Below are 20,623 nucleotides of genomic sequence, written 5' to 3' on the forward strand. Positions count from 1 at the left end.
ACTTCAGGTCTTCCTAATTTGGTAGGGCCCTCCAGAATTTGTGTTTCTTTGACATAGCTTTTGAGAACCCACAATCACTTCTATCCTACAATGTAATACTTTGTTGTGTAGTGTAAGTTGTTAAGATAAAATGAGATAAAATTTGTCCATTACAACACTATATAAATTATATGTGGCACCCATCATGACTTAGTAGAAAATAGCCAATGAAAATTCTTGAACAGAGGTGTAACGCTGATACCAAAAGAAGCAAAGCCTTGAAGAAGTGTGAGGGATGGATTTGGGGGAGTGGAAAGTAGAATTGACAAGACCTGCTGGAAGGCATTGAAGCAGTACCAGATCCCTCAGTATTGAAGGCCTCTTCTGGAATGGTGACAGTCGGAATAGAGAGAATGGAACAGATTTGAGAAAGATTTTGGAGGTAGACTATTACCAAAAAGAACATACTAGACCACATGAAAAGTGCAGTAATCATAGATTTTTGTGACTCAGAGACATCCACATAAAATCTTTTATTTTACAAATGAATATTTTAACTTTCTGACATGAACTGAAAAAGATTAGAAAATTGACATTAATTTGTTTATGTTCCTGTTTATTCAGCTTTATTCTGATGACTTTTTTTTTCTTTCAGGGTTTGATCAAAGTGTTGGCTTCATTGCAAAAACAGGATCCAAATTAAACTTTTATCTGGGGAACAGTTGCACAGAGCGTTAAGGAATGTCTGTTCAAGAGATTGCAATAAATAAACATGCAATTCTCCCTCCTATCATTAGTAATTGTGATAAGGAGTTTTTGGAAAGAATGCAAAGATATATAATTATAGAAACTGAAAGAGTGGGCTGTACTGATGAAGGACCAGCTGATGAATATTTCATCATATACAGAAATGTATTTGATAAGGTAATATAGTGCTTTAAGAATTTAAAAAAATTATGAATGACAGTATAAGATTCTTATTCTCTGACCTTCCAAATGCTATAGCTCTCTGTAGTGAAACAGATTCTATTTCTACCCAAGGAAGTAGTATAGTGTTTCTAGAAGGGATAGATATGGAGTATGGTATAAGTAGATTATAAATGTTAGTACAATATTAATGTCTACTTGTTAAGTCAGCCTAAGCCCAATCATTTCTCCCTCTAATAAGTCAATTTTGATTCTTAGACCAGAACCTGGTTTTATAGGCTAGCTACATTCCAATTTTTTTTTTTATTCAAAAGTACCAGTTGTGGCATTTTTATATTATCAGTCTCTGTTGTCTGTCAGGAACAAGCTTGGAAATGGGAACCTGTTGTAATTTTGTTGCTGATGTTTTGGCCTAACCTTAATCCAGGGGTTTAGGATTGTAGTTGATTCAACTGAGAGGGGTCCGTTCTGAATAGAGGTTTGGTGAACAAGACACTAGTTGCTTGTTGGACGGATTTGACATTGTTCCCTAGGTTCTTGATCCCGGTCATCTTCTGTGCCAGTTATGTGCCATTGCTTAGGTCATCTCTCTGTCTGAAATGTTTTCCTTCCTTACCTCCAGCTCTGGAAACTTCAAGGCTGAGGTCAGGTGCCCGCTCCAACAACAGCTTTTACTGATCTTTCCCACCTCCATCTGTGAAGGTGCCCCCTGAGACTGCTTGGTATCTACTCACCCGTGGATGAGATGCTTTGCCCAGCAGAATGTAAACTTTTGAAGGCAGGGGCCTACTTATTTTGTTTTGTATTCTAGCAGGAGAAAGGGACTGGGACTTGTGAGCTCATTAGCATAGGGAACTCCCAGATGAAGGCTGCTCCCCATCCTCAACACAATTCTGGTCAGCACCTTCTCTGCCACTTTATAGTGCTAATTAGAGGGTTGCTTTGGGAACTAAGAAGTTCAGTGACTTTTCCAGGGTCACACAGCCAGCGTATGTCATGAGCAAGACTTGAAACCAGATCGTCTTGGTTCTAAGGCTGGCTTTCTGTCCACGATATCATGATGCTTCACAAATCATATGAGAATTAAAATATTTAATTCATTGAATAATTATTTTGTGGTAATAATGTACAGATCAAGAATAGGAAGGGATTGTTGTTCAGTTGTTTCAATCCTGTCCGACTCTTTGTGACCCCATTTGGGGTTTTCTTGGCAAAGATACTGAAGTAGTTTGCCATTTCCTTCTCCAGCTCATTTTGTAGATGAGGAAACCGAGGCAAACAGAGTTTGCCCAGGATCACAAAGCTAGTAAGTGTCTGAGGTCAGATTTGAACTCAAGTCTTTAGGCCTGGCACTCTCTCCACTGTGCCACCCAGCTGCCCCGGGAGTTGTAGGCACTTAATAAGTGCTTGTTGAATTGACTTGCATCTTATTATAAACAGATAGAATAGCTTTGACTTAACCTCATGCTGGCTGATCAAGGAGAACACTCTGTGCAGCCAGGACAGTATTAAAGGATCCCATTACTTATGATTAAAGGAGGCCCCATAGTAAAAAAAAAAACCAAACCAAACCACTATTGTCTTCAGTCACTGTTACTCAGATGCATCTGACTTATTTCTCATGTATTGTACAGTTGGGCAGGATGTCATTCCTGTGCATGGTTGTCTGTGATAATTAGATCGGGTCAGTTTTTCAAAAAGAAGTTTCTAAATTTGAATAAGTAATTTTTACCTGCCTACCACGTACAGAGAAAACATTTTTTTATAGACTTGTAAAATAACCAGGCCTAGAACCTGATACTTCTTTGCCTTTTGAAGCTAGGTTCACAAATACAGTTTTCATTTATTCATTCAAGAATTATACCTTGCCTACTATCAAAAGACAACTCCTTTTGAACTTACTGATTAAAACATGAACAGGCTTTTGTTTTTTTCCTCTTGTTTAGCAACCCAGGCACTGCATGTTTTCAGGTTTAAAATTTTAAATGAGCTTGTTTGTAACAGCCTCAGAAAAGAAAGACTCCACTTAGATTTTGCTTTTTGTATTTTTATTTTATAAAATGCCATTCTCTGGGGAAACAAAAACCAGTAAGTGAGATTTAAGGTCCAGAATTAAGAAAACTTAGCCTGATATTAGCTTTAGCTGGCTATATTTAGGTTATATTCCGTTTTTCCCCAGCATATTATAAGATCTTTAAAGATACTTCTAATAAAGATTGGTTGGTTTTATTTCGTTTGCATTTCTCCCGACCCCCTCAACAGTACTTAGTCAAATGGTCTGCTCTCCAGGTGCTCAGTAAGTGATAGTGATAAATTCAAAAATCCAGTTGTAGTTTAAGTTTGCTAAATGTTTATCTGTAGGATTCTAATTGTAATCTCATATCATTTCAAAGTGATCTATAATGCTGTTTGTAAGGCTTTTGTTTTATGTTCTCTTAGAATGAATTTAGTACTATAGTCAGGAAAATAATGTTTTCAGATAATAGAGCATGTCACTGCATACAAAACTATTCTTACTTCAATCAAACAAGAATATGATTCATTCATTGAGACAATAAAGAAGGGTCAAAGAAATGCGTTTTATCTTCATGGAAAGCTGAAAGTTCTGGCAGCAGAGCCCACAACACTGGTATATCATAGGAAAAGAGTAGTCCAACTTGAAGCAAAGTAAGTATATTAATTTAGATTAAAGGATCATATGAATTCATGATTACATAATAATTAGGCAACACAACTGTAGTTTAGTGGTTCTCTATGTTTTTATTGGTATTATTGTTACACGTTTGATTTCTCAGGAGTTCTTATCTATAGGAAGGTAATAACATTCCATGTATATGTGCACGTACGTATTTAAATTAAAGCAAATTTAATTTTGAGAATTTTATAATACCCTTTAAAGTAAGGTGAGGTATTCTAGGGTATCATTGCTTTCTGTAGGCAATTTTTTTACATACTTGATTTAGTTATAATTCTGAACCTGGCTGTGCTACCTACATGAAAGGGCTTTCATTCTGAAGTGTGCACAGGTTAATAACATACAGTCAGGTGGCAGAATGCTCATTCTTACGAAATTTTCTCAAATAAATTTTTTTGAGGTGGTCTGGAAAATTGCCAATAAATCAGCTTTGTAAGTAGTTTTAAATCAGCATTGAAAATCTTACCAGTTTGCAGAATTTCCTTTGTTCCTTTCCATTGCAGTGTCATAGAGGAAAGTTGCATTTAATGGTCAAGCAGCCTGGGAAAACTCATTCTTACCATCATACTTAACTTTGTATTAACTTTATTTAACGAAGGAAAAATTTAAAATGAATCTATTTTGTGAGGCCTGACTTCTGCTTCCACATTGATGGTAGAATAGCAGAAAATAAATCTGAAAATGCTAAGTATTAAGTGCAGCTTGTTCATATATTGACTAACACAAGTGTCAATACTATAAATATGAAATCTTCCAACATACTGCTGGAAAAACTGAACCACATTTCATTACTGATATTCTCACAATGAATGAAAGCAGAAGACAGATGGTATGCAGCTAGGTGGTACCATAGTGGTGCCACTGGGTACTGCATCTGAAACCAAGACCTAAGTTCAAATTCAGACTCAGACACTTAATAGCAATAGGCAAGTAACTTAACTGCTATCTGCCTTAGGATGCTCATCTGTAAAATGGGGGCAATACCTCCCAGGGTTGTTGTGAGGCTCAAATGAAATAAACTATTTCAAAGTGCTTTGCAGACCTTGAGGAACAACATAAAGGATAGCTATTCTAATTAAGTTACTGCTGAATGGAAGGCTGACTCCTTAGAAAGAAAAAAATGATAAAATTAGTTTTATTGTGTAACCAAAGGCAGTAAGAAACCTCCTTTCCTGAGATGCTTGATTGCCTTGTCTTACAGTGTTCATGATGAGAATAAAAAAACAAAAGACTTGACATGAAGATGATTGTAGCTTATATGCCTTCTATTGAAGGAGATAAAGAGGTACAGGATTTCTGCGAAGAGCTTGAAAAGATCTCCCAAACCAAGTTTACATATACTTTGATACTCAGTGATCTCACTGCAAAGATCGATAAAGAGAAAGATGGCAAAAGTTATGTCAGAAAATCTAATTTAGGTTTAGCAAATAAAAGGAAACAAAGTCTTGTTGATTCCTCTGATAAAATACCATCTTTTCACACCGATATGCTTCTGGCAATGCTATATGGCTGTGAATCACCAAGGCATCAAAACATGACTCATCCAAAGGGAAGTAGAGGTAGAGAGACATATAGAGGGCATGACTAGGCTGTAGTTTGTGAATGTATAATGGAAAGGATTTTACTTATTAAAAAGTTGCTTGAATTCATGCTTTCTAGTATTGTAATCACGCCTAGTATGAAGTTTTAGTAACAATTATAATGAATTATATAATGAATTATATATTTATATATAATATTTTATATTATGTTATATTATAATATATTATATTTATAATGAATTATATAATGAATTATAATGAATTTATAATGAGAAAAAATGAAGTTAGTTCACTTTTTCAGGCCACCATTTAATGAATACCCACCTATCAAATAATCTTAAGTATTATCTGAAACCAGTAACCAAAACTCAAGGTAACTCTGAATAAGATGACAATTCAAAATAGAAGTAATCATTTAACCAATTTGGTTTAACTAATTCTGGTGATTCAGAGAGTTGAGTCATTTGTAGGAAATGAAAGAAATCCTTTCTTTTTTCTTTTCTTTTTTTTTTTTATTCAGGATAAGGGTTATTGAAGCTAATTCCTCAAAGATTCAAATGCAACTAAAGAAATTAAGACAAGTTAAGAAAAAGGGCCTTGTAAAAGAAGTAAGCTATCTCTCAACTACTGTAAATCCTTCAAGGTCCATTCCAGGTAGTGTATTTTACTTAAGGTCTTAAAGAGAGTGAGAGATGTTTGAACTGTTTCCCTTCTAATGTGTTAAGTTCACATATATCTAGATTAAATTCTGTGTGATTTAGGATTAATCTGGGTGGATATAGATTTGCCTTAAAACAGGCATTTATTTAACATTTATTTAACAGTACATTTATTTAACAAGCATGAGTGTCCATTTTATTTAATGGATTCGAGGAAGAAACAAAAAAAATATTAGAAGACATGGAAAACTCTTGAAGAGTGTATAGTCTGGTTGTGTATTAGCAAGCACCCTAGACACCCAAGACGGCCTGCTAGCACAGGTTCTTTGATCTGCTTTTATAAAGGAAAGACAGGTTTTCATTAAACAATGCAGACTTTATTCTATCTAACCTTCTCACAAGGGTTGCTGAGCCTCAACTCCTACAGCATTCCCTAATCACCCTTCTCGAAGGGGATGGTGAGAAGGGGCTGGGGTGGCAACTTACCCTGCATCTGGATGGGGCCAATCTAGACAGGCAAAACTAAATCCCCTCAAGCCTAATGGGGGCCAATTGAGGCAACACAGATTCCCCCGCACCCCAAGCCTTGATAGGGGCCAATCAAAGCACACACAGCATCCTAGCTTGTACATTTCAACCCTAAAGGTTCCCCACTCACTGACCAGTGCCCTCCTGCTTTATACTTATACTCCAACCCTCTAAGGTCCTGACCTTTACAATCTAAACAAGTGACATCTGGCCTTCACAATCTACATACATCGTGGTGATGTTTTGAACCATGGAACTCATATCTAACACCTGGGAACAAGAGATTGTTACGGCCATGGATCCTGAAAAATCAAATTCCAAAAAATCTTATGCTTATTGGTTGCAGAGACAAAACAGAAACCTATAAAAATGAAATAATACTGGGACATATTGTGGGAGAAATATCTTTGATTTTGAAATATGTTGCAATCAGTCCCTAACTTCAGTATTATATTAAATCCAAGATGTCACATTTAAAAAGAGTTGATAAACCTATAAAATAAGGAAAATGCAAAATTACTCTCAGGCCTGTGAGGGTTCCTTTTTACTTCTTGGTGATGACAGAGTAACAGAAAAAGGAGCAGAGGTTGCTACAAATTGCATGGTTTTTAAAATGTCTAAAAATATTAACTGCAGGGCAAAAGGGGAGGGGCCTGTTCTTGGAGACCCTGCCTCCTAGGTTGGCAGCCAGGAAAGGGGTCCAGACGGCAACAGGGAACAGCATTCACACCCCTTCCACAGGCCAGCTAATGGCTTGAACATACAGTGAGTTTTGCTTTCAATCCAAGGTCCCCCAAGCCACTTAGGGCTAAACTTAGAGTTTTAGACCAAGAGCAGACAAAAAAGTACCCAGCCTCAAGGAGCTTGCAGTGTATTTGGCAAATCGACATCTACACATACAAGTAAATAAAACATACATACAGAATGAATATAAAATAACTTCCATGAAATTTAGATTATTGATTAATTGAATAATTAAAGGTTGTAGTTAATCACTGGAATCAGTATTTACAAATAAGATTTAGACTTGATAGGCTTTAGTTGGTAGAGAATGTAAGAGTCTATGCTCCTCACTCTGTTGGACTCAATGACTTGGAAAGGAGGAGGGAAATAAGGAAGTCATCTGGTGATAAGATGTTTTTTTTTTTCCTCATTCTGGCCTCTCTGGTGCTGGGCAATGGTTAACACAGGAATTTCCAGAGAATGTTAACTGTTTTCCCCATTGTCATAGATTCTGTAGACCCCCTCATGTGGAGTCAGCATGATTAAGCAAAATGTATGCCCACCCTTTACCTTTGCTATAGATTAATCACAGTCTTTGTTTAGTCTCTATCACGTAACCTTATATAACTAACTGTAAAAAAGCTGCTCTGTCAGATGTGTCTTTGGCTACTGAGGATCCGTTGACCTTATTTATTAGCAATTGCCAGTCTTGCTAATAAATTGATCATGCTCAGAACTTTGTTTCTCAGTTTCTCTTTATTGCAGGTTTTTGTTGTGACAAACTGGGTGGGAGTCTGGGTGGAGATTGGGGAAGGCTTTGCCTAGGAGGTAGCTTTTGAGCCGAGCTTAGAAGTAAGTCAGGGATTTTTAAAAGTGGAGGTGAGGAGGGAGTGTATTCCAGGCATAGAGGACAGCTTATGTGGAGGTACAAAGATGAGAGATGGAATACTGTATGTGAGGAACGGAAAGGAGTTCAGTTTGACTTGAATGTTCATGAAGCAGTCCAATGCGGGATAATCCTGGAAAGCTAGATTGGAGCTAGATTATAAAAGGCTTCAAATGCCTTTTATAAGAAGAAGAGTTTAACCCTAAAGGAAACGAAGAATCACTGGAGCTTCTTGAATAGAAGAGTGTTGTAGTCAGGCCTATGCTTTAGGAATATCAATTTGGCAGATGTGTGGAGGAGGAATTGGAGAGGGGAAGGAATTTAAGGTGGGGAGACCAATTAGGAGCCTATTGCAGTAGCCCAGGTGAAAGGTGATAAAGGCTGGGAGAGAAGGGGTCATGTGGGAGATGTTGCAGAGGCAGACTTGAGAAGGGAGGGTGAGAAGTAAAGGATGACTCCAAAGTTGTTTACTTCTGGGTGACTGGAAGGATGGTGTTGTCATCAATAGAAATAGTTTGGAAATGGGGTGGTTTAGGCACCAGTAGGGGAAAAGTGAATTTTGTTTTTGATATGTTGAGTTTGAGATGCCTTATGAGACTTTCAGTTTGAAACTGAAATTATCCAATAGGGAGTTGGTGTTTTGGGATTAGAGCTCAAGAGAGAATTTGGATATGTAGATCTGGTATTCACCTTTATAGAGATGGTAATCTAACCATTAGAACTGATGAGACCACCAAAAGAAAGAAGAGGATAGAGCTTCAGGGGACACCCATAGTTGGAGTCCGGAGAAGGAGCTTACAGATAAGTAGGAGGAGAACCAAGAGAGAGCAGCGTCTCAAGAACCCAAAGAGGAAGGATTATCCTGGAGTAGAGAGTGGTCAACTGTATCAAATGCTGAATGGAGATGAAGGATGAGGACTAAGGAAAGGCTGCTAGAGATAGGCAATTAAGAGATCTTTGGTAACTTTGGAGAGAGCAGTCTCAGTTGAGTGATGAAGTCTTAAGCCAGACTACAGTGATAGGCATTTGCAAAATATTGTCTTAAAAATAATTGCAACTTTTTTGCCAGCTTCTGTTGCAGAGGATAGAGGATTCAAGAACTCAATAGGACCTCCAAAATCATATCAATATGTCCTTTGGTACTTGTTGATTTCAATACAAAGTGGGTATAGGGTATAACTGTGGAAAAATATGTAGGTAAATATATTTAGCAGTAGGAAATGAGAGAAGCTACTTGGTTATATACTACCCTGAAGCCTCACACCTATGCATCATGAAATCTTTGAGAAAAGTTTTTTTAGGCCTTAAATGGAGGCCACTAACATCATACATAAAAAAGAAAGAAATTGGTTGATTGTATTTTAAGACAATAAATAGCTCATCATTGATTTTGAAGTCATTCCTGAATCATCTTTCTATATATATTCATCCCACCGAATTATTAGTGCAAAGAGCTAAACCCTTTACTCTTTAGCAAGAGGGTGTCATATTTTGCTCACAGGGAGTCAAGAATAGACCTCTCTACCATCTTCTCTTCCCACCTTTTTCAAAGAAAGACTAATTGCTTTCAGGAGAGGAAGCAGAAGGTTGGGGCCATAGAGTATCCATTCTCTGCCCTTCTTAGGCAGAGGAGGGGGTACCAGGATAGAATTATTTCTATCTGATCCCTTAAATACTGCTAGTGTAGGGGAAGTAACTTTAAGGTTCAAGCTAAGCTTATCAACATGCATTAATAAGTGAAAAGGGATCTGTGGTGGCAAAATATCAGAAACTGAGGGGATGCCCATCAATTGGGGAATGACTGAACAAGCTGTGGTGTATGAATGTAATGGAATACTATTGTGCAGTAAGAAATGATGAACAGGCAGATTTCAGAAAAACCTGGAAAGACTTGTATGAACTGAAGCAAAGTGAAATGAGCAGAACCAGGAAAACATTGTACACAGTATCAGCAACATTGTGTGATGATCAGCTGTGAATGACTCAGATTTTCTCAGCAACACAATGATCCAAGACAAGTACAAAGGACTCATGAAGGAAAAGGCTATTCATATCCAGAACTGATGGACTCAATACAGGTTGAAGCATACTTTTTTTCACTTACTTTATTCTTATGTTTTTTTTTCTTTTGATCTGTTTCTTCTTTCATAGTTGTGACTAATATGGAATTTTTTTTTACATAGTAGCATATATGTGTATATATCTATATGTCTATCTATATCCATATATATATATATAAACTATATCAAGTTACGTACCATTTTCAGAAGAGGGCAGGGGAGGGAGGGAAGGAGAAAAATTTGAAACTCAAAATCTTGTAAAAATGAATGCTAAACATTTTCTTGACATGTAACTGTGGAAAAAAATAAAATACTATTAAACTTAAAAAAATAAACTACATGAGTAAGAGAAATAGTGAAAAGAGGGCCCCAAGCTTTAAATTCAAGGCTTGACTCCTTTTCCACCAAATACCAGTTCCATAATGAACACTATAGTAAAAAGTAAAGAAGCTAATTTGTCCAAATTGATAACAAAACAGAAATCGGACAAAGTATACATAGGAGAATGTATACCCAACAATATAAATTAATTTTTCCATTGGGAGCAAGAGAGCTTACTTCAAGTGGGACTCCTGGATTTCATCCAGAGGGAAATTCCCCAAAGGCTCTGATGTAGCAAGCTAGGGATATCAACATGATAGAGACTGACAGTTCCTTTCATGTGGGTTTTTTTTTCCCAGAGTCTTTCTCTTTCTTCAGTGATCTGAAGAGAGGTTGGCATCACACAGCTTCTCTGTCAAGCTGGAAGCTAAAAGAACCCAAAGAAACTGATGAGACGCTTTTTCCCCACTGTGAACAACTCTGCCTGGCCTTCATGCAGGTGTGAGGCATTGAGTAATCAGCCTCCACCAATATAAGAGTCTCTACAATTGGCCCTTCAAACCAGGGTTGCACTAGTATAAAACTAGAAGAAAGAATAAAAATGAAAAAACAAAGATATGGCATGCAGTTAGAGTAGCTTGAACCTGACCTATTCAGTCAGCCCGTACACATCTATTAAGCACTTACCATGTGCCTGGCACTGTGTTAATACAAGCAAAGCTAAAGGCAGTTCCTGCTTTCAAGGAAGTCATAGTCTTAATGGAAGAGTCAATGTGGATATGACTATGTACAAATAAGCTATATATAGGACAAATTGGAAATACTCAAAGAAGGGACTAGAATTAAGGGGGATTAGAAAAGACTTGTTGTAGAAGGTGGGATTTGAGCTAGGACTTGAAGGAAGCCAGGGTAGCTAGGAGGCAAAGATGTTGAGGGAGGACATTTGAGGAATGGAGGGATAGCCAGTGAAAATTTCCAGAGTTAGGAGGTGGAGTATCTTGTTTGAGGAACAACAAAAAGACCAGTATTATTGGATCATAGAATACATGGCAGAGTGTAGGGTATAAGTTTGATGTTGAAAAATGGGAAATGGATGGGAGAATGACTGACCCAGATTAAAACAATTTCTTAAGAAGTTTAACCAATGTAAATAATGTTTTTAAAATTTTTTTAATAATATGTTTTAATGAAGAAACCAAAGGAGCCTAGAAACCATCTCAGTCAGTAATTAATTGATCTCTTTGTCACATTAAAGGTGATATCCCTTTCCTCCCTTCCCTTCGCTTACTTTCCTTGGACAAGTTTATCACATCACTCTCCCCCTAGCTCTTTGTCCGTCTCATAGCACTGAGTGGGAGGCTGCTTCCTTCATGCTCCCTCCCAGAGATCACTGCTGTTTGCTCCCATCAAAATGGGCATCTCCTGACTCCCTGCTTTATTGATAAATATCTTTGTTTCTATTGATGATATAGTGTATTGGCAGACCATAATCAAAAGTTGTAGCACTTTCTATTTATGCTCAGTACGTTCCTCAAGTCTGTGGCCAGAGTGGCCTTTGTTTTCTTTGAGTGACTCAATTTATCTCATTGAGCCTTGCTGGGTGCTGGGCCCCTGTTAGGGCTAACTCCGGGGAGGGCCTAGTTTACATGTCTGGGACAGCAGAGGCTTTTGGACCATGTGGGTTTGGGTCCGCCTCTGTTGGTGTTGACCTGGTCTGCTGGGTCTGCTGCTTCTCTTCTGGGGCAGGAAGCCCAGAGACCCATGCCTGGGAGCAGAGAACTTCCTGTGTGATGATTCATGGGGCTGGCTGAGGGGAGGGGCCAACTCAAGAACCAATTGGCCCTGGTCATTCAGGCAGCGCTTGATGATGTCAAAAACTCTATAAGAGGGGAGAAGACAGCTTGAAGATCCCTTTTTCCTTTTGGTTGGAATGGCAGGGGTGGCGAGTGTGACTCTGGGCCAGCCTGAGCTCTCGGGCTGAACCTAGATGTTGGTAACTATGAATCGTATTGGGTCTGTCTGTTGATATTTGTAATTTGTTAGTATTTTGTTCTGAAGTTCTGGGTGCTGGTTGTTTTTCCCCAGAACTAAATGAATGTCCTAAAGTTCAGGGTGCTGGCTGTCTTTTCCCCTGAACTAACTGAATGTAGTCTGTATTTGGTCTGTCTGTTGATGCTTGTCTGTATGCTCCCCTGAACTAACTGAATGCTGGATTAAAGAAAGCTGGTCAACCCCTTCACCGTGCTTTCCTTGTTTAAGCAGATAAAAAGAACCTGTGCTTTCCTGGCATGCCGGCAGCCTCCTGGGTACTGGCTGTGGGAGGATCTTATGCCCCCACAGAAGCTGCTAGCTGGATTGTTAAAACAAAGTCACATTTTTATTTATAAGTTTTTAAGTTATAAACTTCACTATCAACAAAAACTAACATTCAAAATAAATACAAGAACAATAAAATGTACATGAAAACATAAATTCATATAATTTGTAGTTTATTTAAAACATTTATAAGTAAATGTTTAAACATTAATGGAGTAGTAGTAATTGTCCTGTGTGTTTCTATTCCCCCTTATCAATAACTTTTCTTACCTTTCTGGATTTTTGAGAAGGGAGACAGTGTGGTATAGTGGTGTTAAGACAGATAATACACACGAGGCACTGGAGGTTTGGACTCCAGCCTCTAACAGGTTGGCTCTTGATTTGGTCAGACAAGAAACACAGCTTCAAAAGGGTTAATAATAAGCTTTATTCTAGTCTAGTTTTCTCTAACGGTATTGCTGATAACAGAAACAGTACAAACTCATACAGTGTTCCCTAATCACCCTTCTCTCAGGGGCTGGTGAGAAAGGGGGGCAACTACCCCTACGTCTTGATGGGGCCAGTCAACCCTTCAGGGTTCCCCTAAATCCCCTCAAGCCTCAATGGAGGCCGATTGAGGCAAACACAGATTCCCTCCCGCCTGATCCTTGATGGGGGCTGATCGAGGCACACAGCATTCCAGCTTGTGCATTCAACCATAAAGATTACCAAACTCACTGACCACTGACCACCTATTTTATAGGGTATCAGGCAAAGAAGGCACAATGCCAGCAATAGCCTCACAAGTTTACATCACCTCATCCCTGTATCTCACTGTGCAGTCTCAGTGGATGTTTACAGTTTCAGCACACATATTTATATTATTTATCCTTATATAATGCTGCGCAAGCATGGTGGAGATGTTTTGAACCATGGGCCTGGAAACTCATATCTAATACCTGGAAAACAGAAATTGTTATGGCCATGGATCCTGGGAAACTGAGGTTGTGATGGCCATAGATCCTGGGAAACTGAACTCTAAGAAATAATAACAAAAATCCACTTTATGCACACTAAAATCCACCTTATTACAAGTGGAAAGAGCATAGACTGGAAATAAGACCTGAATTTGAATCTCATTTTTGACAAGTATGACTCTGGGCAAGACACTTATCTTCTTTGAGCATTAGTTTCTTTATCTATAAAATGTGATTAATAATGCCTGGACTACCTTCCTCCTAGAGTGGTTGAAAGCATCAAATAAAATCATGTCCATAGGGTATCCCAAAAAGTCTTTGCTGTTTTAAGGTACAAGCTTAAAACTGTACAGAAATTTTTGCTATACCTTATATAAAGTGATTTGCAAACTTTAAAACACTATATAAATGTCAACTATTGTTATTATCTTTTCTTTTCTCTGCATTACTTCTGTATTTCTTACGTTTTTCTGTTACTTACATTTGTCATTTCTTATAGTGTAATTCTTATAGTGTAATTCCATAGCATTTATGTTACAGTTTGTTGAATTATTCCCCAGTTGTGGTCCATATAGATTGTTTTTAAAACTTGTTTTGATAAGATTTAATCACTTTGATTTCTGATATACCTTTGATCGTAATGGGTTATTTTTCAGTTATATTTCTGGTTTTGATTTGTTGATATATTAACTTTTTAAATAATTAGTGATACTGCTCTATAGTCTTTTTTCTTTGCCTTATTGTTACTGGGGTTATGTCATCTTTTCCATGTTTTAAAAAATTGAACAGTTTAATACCTCTTTATACTTTCTGTTTGACATGATAGAAATTCTGTAAATAGCTTGTGTAATTTTGTTTGTCTTTTCAATAGGCATGACCCTAGCAGAATCTGTCGATCTAGATTCTCTTAATAAATATCTTGATCGTCTTGAAGAAAAATATGAAGAAGTTAAACACCATGTGATGGCAAAATACATCCCACATGTGAGAAAGGCTGACTTAGATGAAGAAAAGGTCCGGTCATTACAGAGGCGAGATATAGCTGAAGCACTAAACAACGAATTACGGTTTCGGTATGAATTTATTCAGCTTGAAATGTGTATTATTGCTCTATTTAATGTCACATGGTTTGAGACCTAATACATCAATTATTTTTATCTTTATAGTCATAGAAAAACAGAAATGGTTTTAAGTGCATTTTCTACCTGGATACAATCTGACATGAGCATTTCTTTTCAAGACTTCATAATCCAACTTAGTAAAACTCAAAAATTTTTACAAGGTAATTAATATTTAAAAAAATAACATAAATCATGGAAGACACAACTCCAAGGTAATGACTTAGTCATTTTTAATTATAGAAAGCTTAGGAATGGGCCTAAAATATGCCTGGGAGGCTGCAGAATCGAATTTAGCTTTGCTACCAGTGTCTGTGACCAGTGAACACCTTTCAAGTAATCAGTAAATAATAATTGTAGAGGAAGTGACCTGAGGAGATGACTGGAATTGTATTAGATTAAGAAAGAGGGAAATGGTAGGGAATCTGTGGGGACAGGGATGATGATATGCCATAATTGTGGTATGAAATCCTAGTTAGATATTTCCTTATGGGTCTATACTTAGGAGATGACAGGTTTCCAGGGCTAAATACATCCTTAAACATCTGTGCCTGTTTGCAACATTTCAGATGATCAAACGCTTGCTGAGGAGTTACTTGAAGAAGACCCGAGCAAGGCTAAGGAAGCTGAACAGTTACTTGACTACATTGAAAGGCAAATAGAAACAGCTCACATGCCCCCAATTAATGGCCTATTATTCAGTTTTGAAACTTTAAACTTTTTTTCTAGCTGGCAAATTAATGTTTTATAGAATATTTATTTTTAAAAAATAAATCAATGCAAAGAAATTGCCAGACCGAGAGCTTAGATTTTTCAGGATTGATATAATGTTAGTGCAAGTGGATTTTTTTTTTTTTTTTTACATTTTTCATCCCTTTCTCCAAGCCCCAAGCCATCCAGAATCCTACTGTCTCTGGTTAATTCTGCTGCTTTTCTCATCATGCTCAGGCCTTAATACTTAAGAAGTCACATTTCTTCCTAAAGCCTAATTAATCTTCCTACTGCATAAGAGGTGTAAAGAGATCATTGACTAGTAAACTCTATAAAAATAATGAATAAATGTGGGCTCATTAATTAAAATATGTAAACCTCATACTGTAATATGATGTTAAGGATAAATATCATTTAGCTGTTTTTAGCTGTTAATTTACTGAATGTAAAAGCAGAAGGAAAAAAAAAACCTATATTGTATTACATGAGTTAAAATATATTACTGTTTTATCGCTTGTCTTCCCTTGAACACCCAGTTTGGGATATGAGAGAAAATACTTGTTTTGTCTTAGCAGTTGTTACTATTGTTATCATCACCATCATCATTATAATTACCCTCATACTAGGGGATTCCAACATACATATTTGTATATACATATCAAACTCAATAATCCTCAAGTTTCTCAACCTACTCATTTCCTCCCCTCTTAAGCCACATACAAAGATGGTCATATCTTGATCTTGCCATCAAGATGTACCACTACTGTGTTTATGAACTCTGAGAATCTCTTATCTGATCACAATCTATTAGCTTTCCATATTTACCTCTGCCATCCAATACCAAACCCTGTTCTTCATTCACACTAAGACCTCCATTCCTTTGACCCTTCAGTTCTCTCTAAGCCTGTCACTGCTTCACTAAGTTACCCTTTCTTTTTTTCCCTATCTTGACACCCAGTTAAACCAGTTCAGCTCTACACTGTCCTCTTGAGTCACCAGCCCCCTTATTATATTGCCAGTTGTGCCCTAAATAGCCTTCTGTCAATTCCACTGTTCACTGCCTTTGATCCTCCTATATACATGCTGCTGAACAAAGGCGGAAGAGGTCACTCAACTGTTCTGACTGTAACATAAACCTCAACTGAGCTTTCACTGCTGCTAAGGCAATCCTTTTAGACCCTACTAATTAATTCATTATCCTATTCACCACAGCATCTCTTCTAATCCTTTTCATCCCTCCCTCCTCAAACCTTCCATCTCTCTCTCTCCCCCAACCTTCTCAGCTGAGAACCTTGCCTTATATTTTGCTGAAAAAATTGAGGCCATTTGCCAACAGTTGTCTCTTTTTTTTCTTCTCATCTTGTACCACTCAAATTCCTTCTGCCATTATCTCCTGCCTTTTTCCTGTCTCACGTAAAGAAGTGGTCATTCTGGCCAAGGCAAACCCCCCTACCTGCACCTTTGTTCCCATTTCCTTCAGCAGATTGCCCCCTCTGTCATCACCACTCTCTCCCTGTCTATTGACTGCTTCTGTACTGCCTATGAGCATGCCCGTATCTCCTCCATCCTCAAAAAACCTTCACTTGATCCTTCTTTGCATATCACCCCATCTCTCCCCTGCCCTTTGTGGCTAAACTCCTTGAGAAGGCCATCTAAAATAGGTGCCTTCACTTCTTTTCCTAACTCATTACAGTCCAGCTGCCAACCCCATTGTTCAAGCAAAATTGCTCTTGATCCAGTGGCATATTGCCAAATCCAGTGGCCTTTTCTCAATTTTCCACCTCCTTGACCTCTTTTCAGCCTTTGACGCTGTCAATCACCCTCTTCTTGGTATTCTCTTTATATCATAAGGACACCATTCTGTCCTGATTCTCCTTCTATCTTACTTCTCCTTCTCAGTCTCCTTTACTGGATCTTCCTTCAGATCATGCTTGCTAACTCTGGTTATTGCACAGGGCTCTATCCTGGGGCCTTTTTCTTCTTCCTCTATACAATTTTACTTAATAATCTCATTGACTTTTATGGATTCAGTTATCATCTATGCTGATGATTTTTAGTTCTACGTATACAGCCCTAACCCTTCTGCTGACCTCCAATCTCTCATCTCCAACTGTCCATCAGACATCTTGAGCTGAATATCTTATAGACATATTAATCTTAACATGTCCAAAACTGAACACATAATCTTTCCCACTAAACCTTTTTCCTCCTCCAAACTTCCCTATTCCTGTCAAGGTTAGCACCATTTTCGCAGTGCCTCAGGCTGACAACCTGGGTGTTATCTTCACTCTCTCTAATCCCTCTATCTAATCAGTTGCCAAAGCCTGTTAAGTTCACCTTTGCAACATTTCTTGCATTTTCCCCCTCCTTTCCCCTGATACTACTGCCACCCTGATATAGACCTTTATACACCTGGACTATTGCAATAGCCTGCTGGTTGATCTGCCTGCGACATGTCTCTCTCCACTCCACTCTATCCTTCATTCTGCCTCCAAAGTGATTCTCCTAAAGGGGAAAATTTGACCTATAAAGTCTGACCATGTAGCTCCTGCCCCCTGCTCAATAAACTCCAGTGGCTCCCTATCATTTTCAGGAGCAAATATAAAGTCTTCTGTTTGGTATTCAGAGCATTTCATAACCTGTCCTCATCCCCACCTTAACCTTTCCAGTTTTCTTAAACCTTACAGCCCCCCTACATATTCTTCAAACCAGTGACCCTGGCCTAATTGCTCTCAGCTCCTAGCATTTTCACTGACAGTACACTATATCTGGAATGATTGCTCTCCTCATCTCTTCCTCCTGGCTTCCCTTCAAGTCCCAGCTAAAATCCTACCTTCTACAAGAAATCTTTCCCAATGTTTCTTAATTCCTAGATCTTCCCTCTGTGGATTACTTCCAATTTATTTTGTATGTATTTTTTTTTTACCAGAGTTATTTTCATGCTTCTCCTTTAGGTTGTGAGCTCCTTAAAGGCAGGAATTGTTTTTTTACTTTTCTTTGTATCTCTAGCACTGAACACAGTGCCTGGTACATAGCAAACACTTAACAAATACATATTGACTGGTTATTAATCATTAGTTTAGCACTCTGTTAGTGCTTCCTTAGCCTTATTCATAGTTCCTACTGCTGAGCACCCAAGAATATTAAATATAAGGGTTAGAAGTTACTTTTAGCTTTTAATTATGTTACTGTACATGAAGCTTTATGCTTGCATGTTTCCTTATATCATATTGTCTTCCTTAGTCCTGTCATCTGTTATTAGACCTTTCCCTTCCCTTCGTATATTTTTTAACCTATCACCTTGCTTATCTTATTGGGATATCCTTTGTCATTGGACTTCCCTGTCATCATCTCTTCTACACATGGTTCATCCTTAAAATTACATCTAAAATTAGAATTTTGTCATTTTTTCAATTTAATATTATTTATGTCTTTTCTTTGGAAATATTTATTTTACAACATTTATTATTTCCATTGAACAATTAAAAAAGCCCTCACAATAAACACAAATAGTCTAGCAAAACAAATTTCTGCATTGACCATGTCCAAAAATGCATGTCTCATTCTGGATTTTAAGTCCCTCTCTGCCATAACTCGTCTTCAGTCCTCTGAACTTGTGGTTTATCATTGCATTAATCAGAGTTCTAAAGACTTTCAAAAATGTTTTTCTCTGTAATGTCATCATGTATAAATTGTTCTCAGAGTTCTGCTGCCTTCACTCTGTATTTCCTACAAAACTATCCATTTTATCATTTCTCACATTCATCCCTTTTCAATAGTATTTAGATCCTGCCAGATTCTTTTACTTTTATTGAGAGTTGTGTATTCTATTTTAGGTAACTATGTAAAAATATAGAACTCTTTTTGCTCTGAAAGGAGAGAGCAGATACTTAACTATTCATTAGCATTGCATCTGAATTATGATGTTATTTAAACATTCCATTGAGTATTTGTTGCCTGGAATCCTGAGTACTTAGGGAGATCTTTTATCTCTTACTAGACTTTCTACTCAGTATTCTTCCCAAAGCTGGTCCTCTGGGCAGAAAACATTTTTCTCTTAGAATATAAATGGTGAAATGGATAGAGTGCTAGCCTCATACTCAGAAAGACCAGGATTCAAATCTGTCTCTGACAAGATAATACAGTCTGTGTGACCCTGGCCATGTCACTTAACCCCTCAATGCCCTAGGCAATTGTCTAAGACCCTTAGTTGTAGAGCAAGTACTGATGGGTATTGATAGAGGAAATTTCCTACGGGAATTCTCTATGCCAGTAAAATCACAGGTTTGGTCCAAAAATAAAATAAATATCTCATCCCCTAAAGGTACTGTTTTGAATTAACTTTCATTTATCAGTAAGTCAGTCAACTAGTATTTATTAATTGTTTATTATATACCAGGCAGTGTGCTAAGTACTGGGGATACAAAGAAAGGCAAAAATGGTCCCTGTTCTCAATGAGCTCACATTCTAATGGAAGAGACAACATGCAAACAATTATGTACAAACAAGATCTATTAGATAAATTGGCCATAGTCTCAGAGGGAAGGTACTAAGATTTTTTTTTTATTTTTAAAATTAATTAATTTTTATTTTTCAACATTCACTTCCATACGATTTTGAGTTTCAAATTTTCTTCTCTTCCCTCTCCTCTCCCCTCCCCAAGACAGCATACAATCTGATACAGGCTTTACTTATGCATTCATATTAAATATATTTCCACTATAGTCGTGATGTAAAGAAAAGAGTTAGAACTAATGTGAGAAACCACCAGAAAGAAGAAACAAAACAAAACAATAAAAGAAAAAGAGAGGAAATAGTCTGCTTCCATCTGCATTCAGACTCCAAAGTTCTCCTTCTGGATGTGGATAGCATTTTCCATCATAAGTCTTTTGGAATTACCTTAGATTCTTGCATTGCTGAGAAGAGCTAAGTCTATCAAAGTCAGTCATTGCACAACGTGGTTACTGTGTAGGAAAGGTACTAAGATTAAAGAGGGCTGGGAAGGGCTTTCTGAGGAAGGCGGGGCTTTTGGTTTGAGATCTGAAAGAAACCAGAGAAACTAGGAGGTGGAAATGAGGAAAGACAGTTCCAGGTGTGGGATACCACCAGTGAAAATGCTGGGTGTTAGGGAATGGAGTGTTGTGTGAAAGGGAATAGCAAAGATGCCAGTCGATCAGTGACTGGCCCTAGAGAATATGGAGAG

General features: G+C 37.6%; 1 protein-coding gene across 2 annotated transcripts in view; it reads left to right on the plus strand.

The window, feature by feature from the left end:
- The first annotated feature begins 720 nt into the window (after positions 1–720).
- CLHC1 (clathrin heavy chain linker domain containing 1) overlaps positions 721–20,623 on the plus strand; it is a 54,863-nt gene continuing 34,960 nt past the window's right edge. The window contains exons 1-6 of one of the 2 annotated variants that reach the window (XM_036749000.1): positions 721–903; positions 3,386–3,573; positions 5,663–5,796; positions 14,463–14,664; positions 14,758–14,873; positions 15,279–15,363. In XM_036749000.1, the coding sequence (XP_036604895.1) occupies positions 721–903; positions 3,386–3,573; positions 5,663–5,796; positions 14,463–14,664; positions 14,758–14,873; positions 15,279–15,363 (908 nt within the window). The remainder of the gene's footprint in view (positions 904–3,385; positions 3,574–5,662; positions 5,797–14,462; positions 14,665–14,757; positions 14,874–15,278; positions 15,364–20,623) is intronic. The other variant, XM_036749002.1, reaches the window with a different exon arrangement.

This window comes from Trichosurus vulpecula, chromosome 3, assembly GCF_011100635.1.
Source record: "Trichosurus vulpecula isolate mTriVul1 chromosome 3, mTriVul1.pri, whole genome shotgun sequence".
Taxonomy (NCBI): domain Eukaryota; kingdom Metazoa; phylum Chordata; class Mammalia; order Diprotodontia; family Phalangeridae; genus Trichosurus; species Trichosurus vulpecula.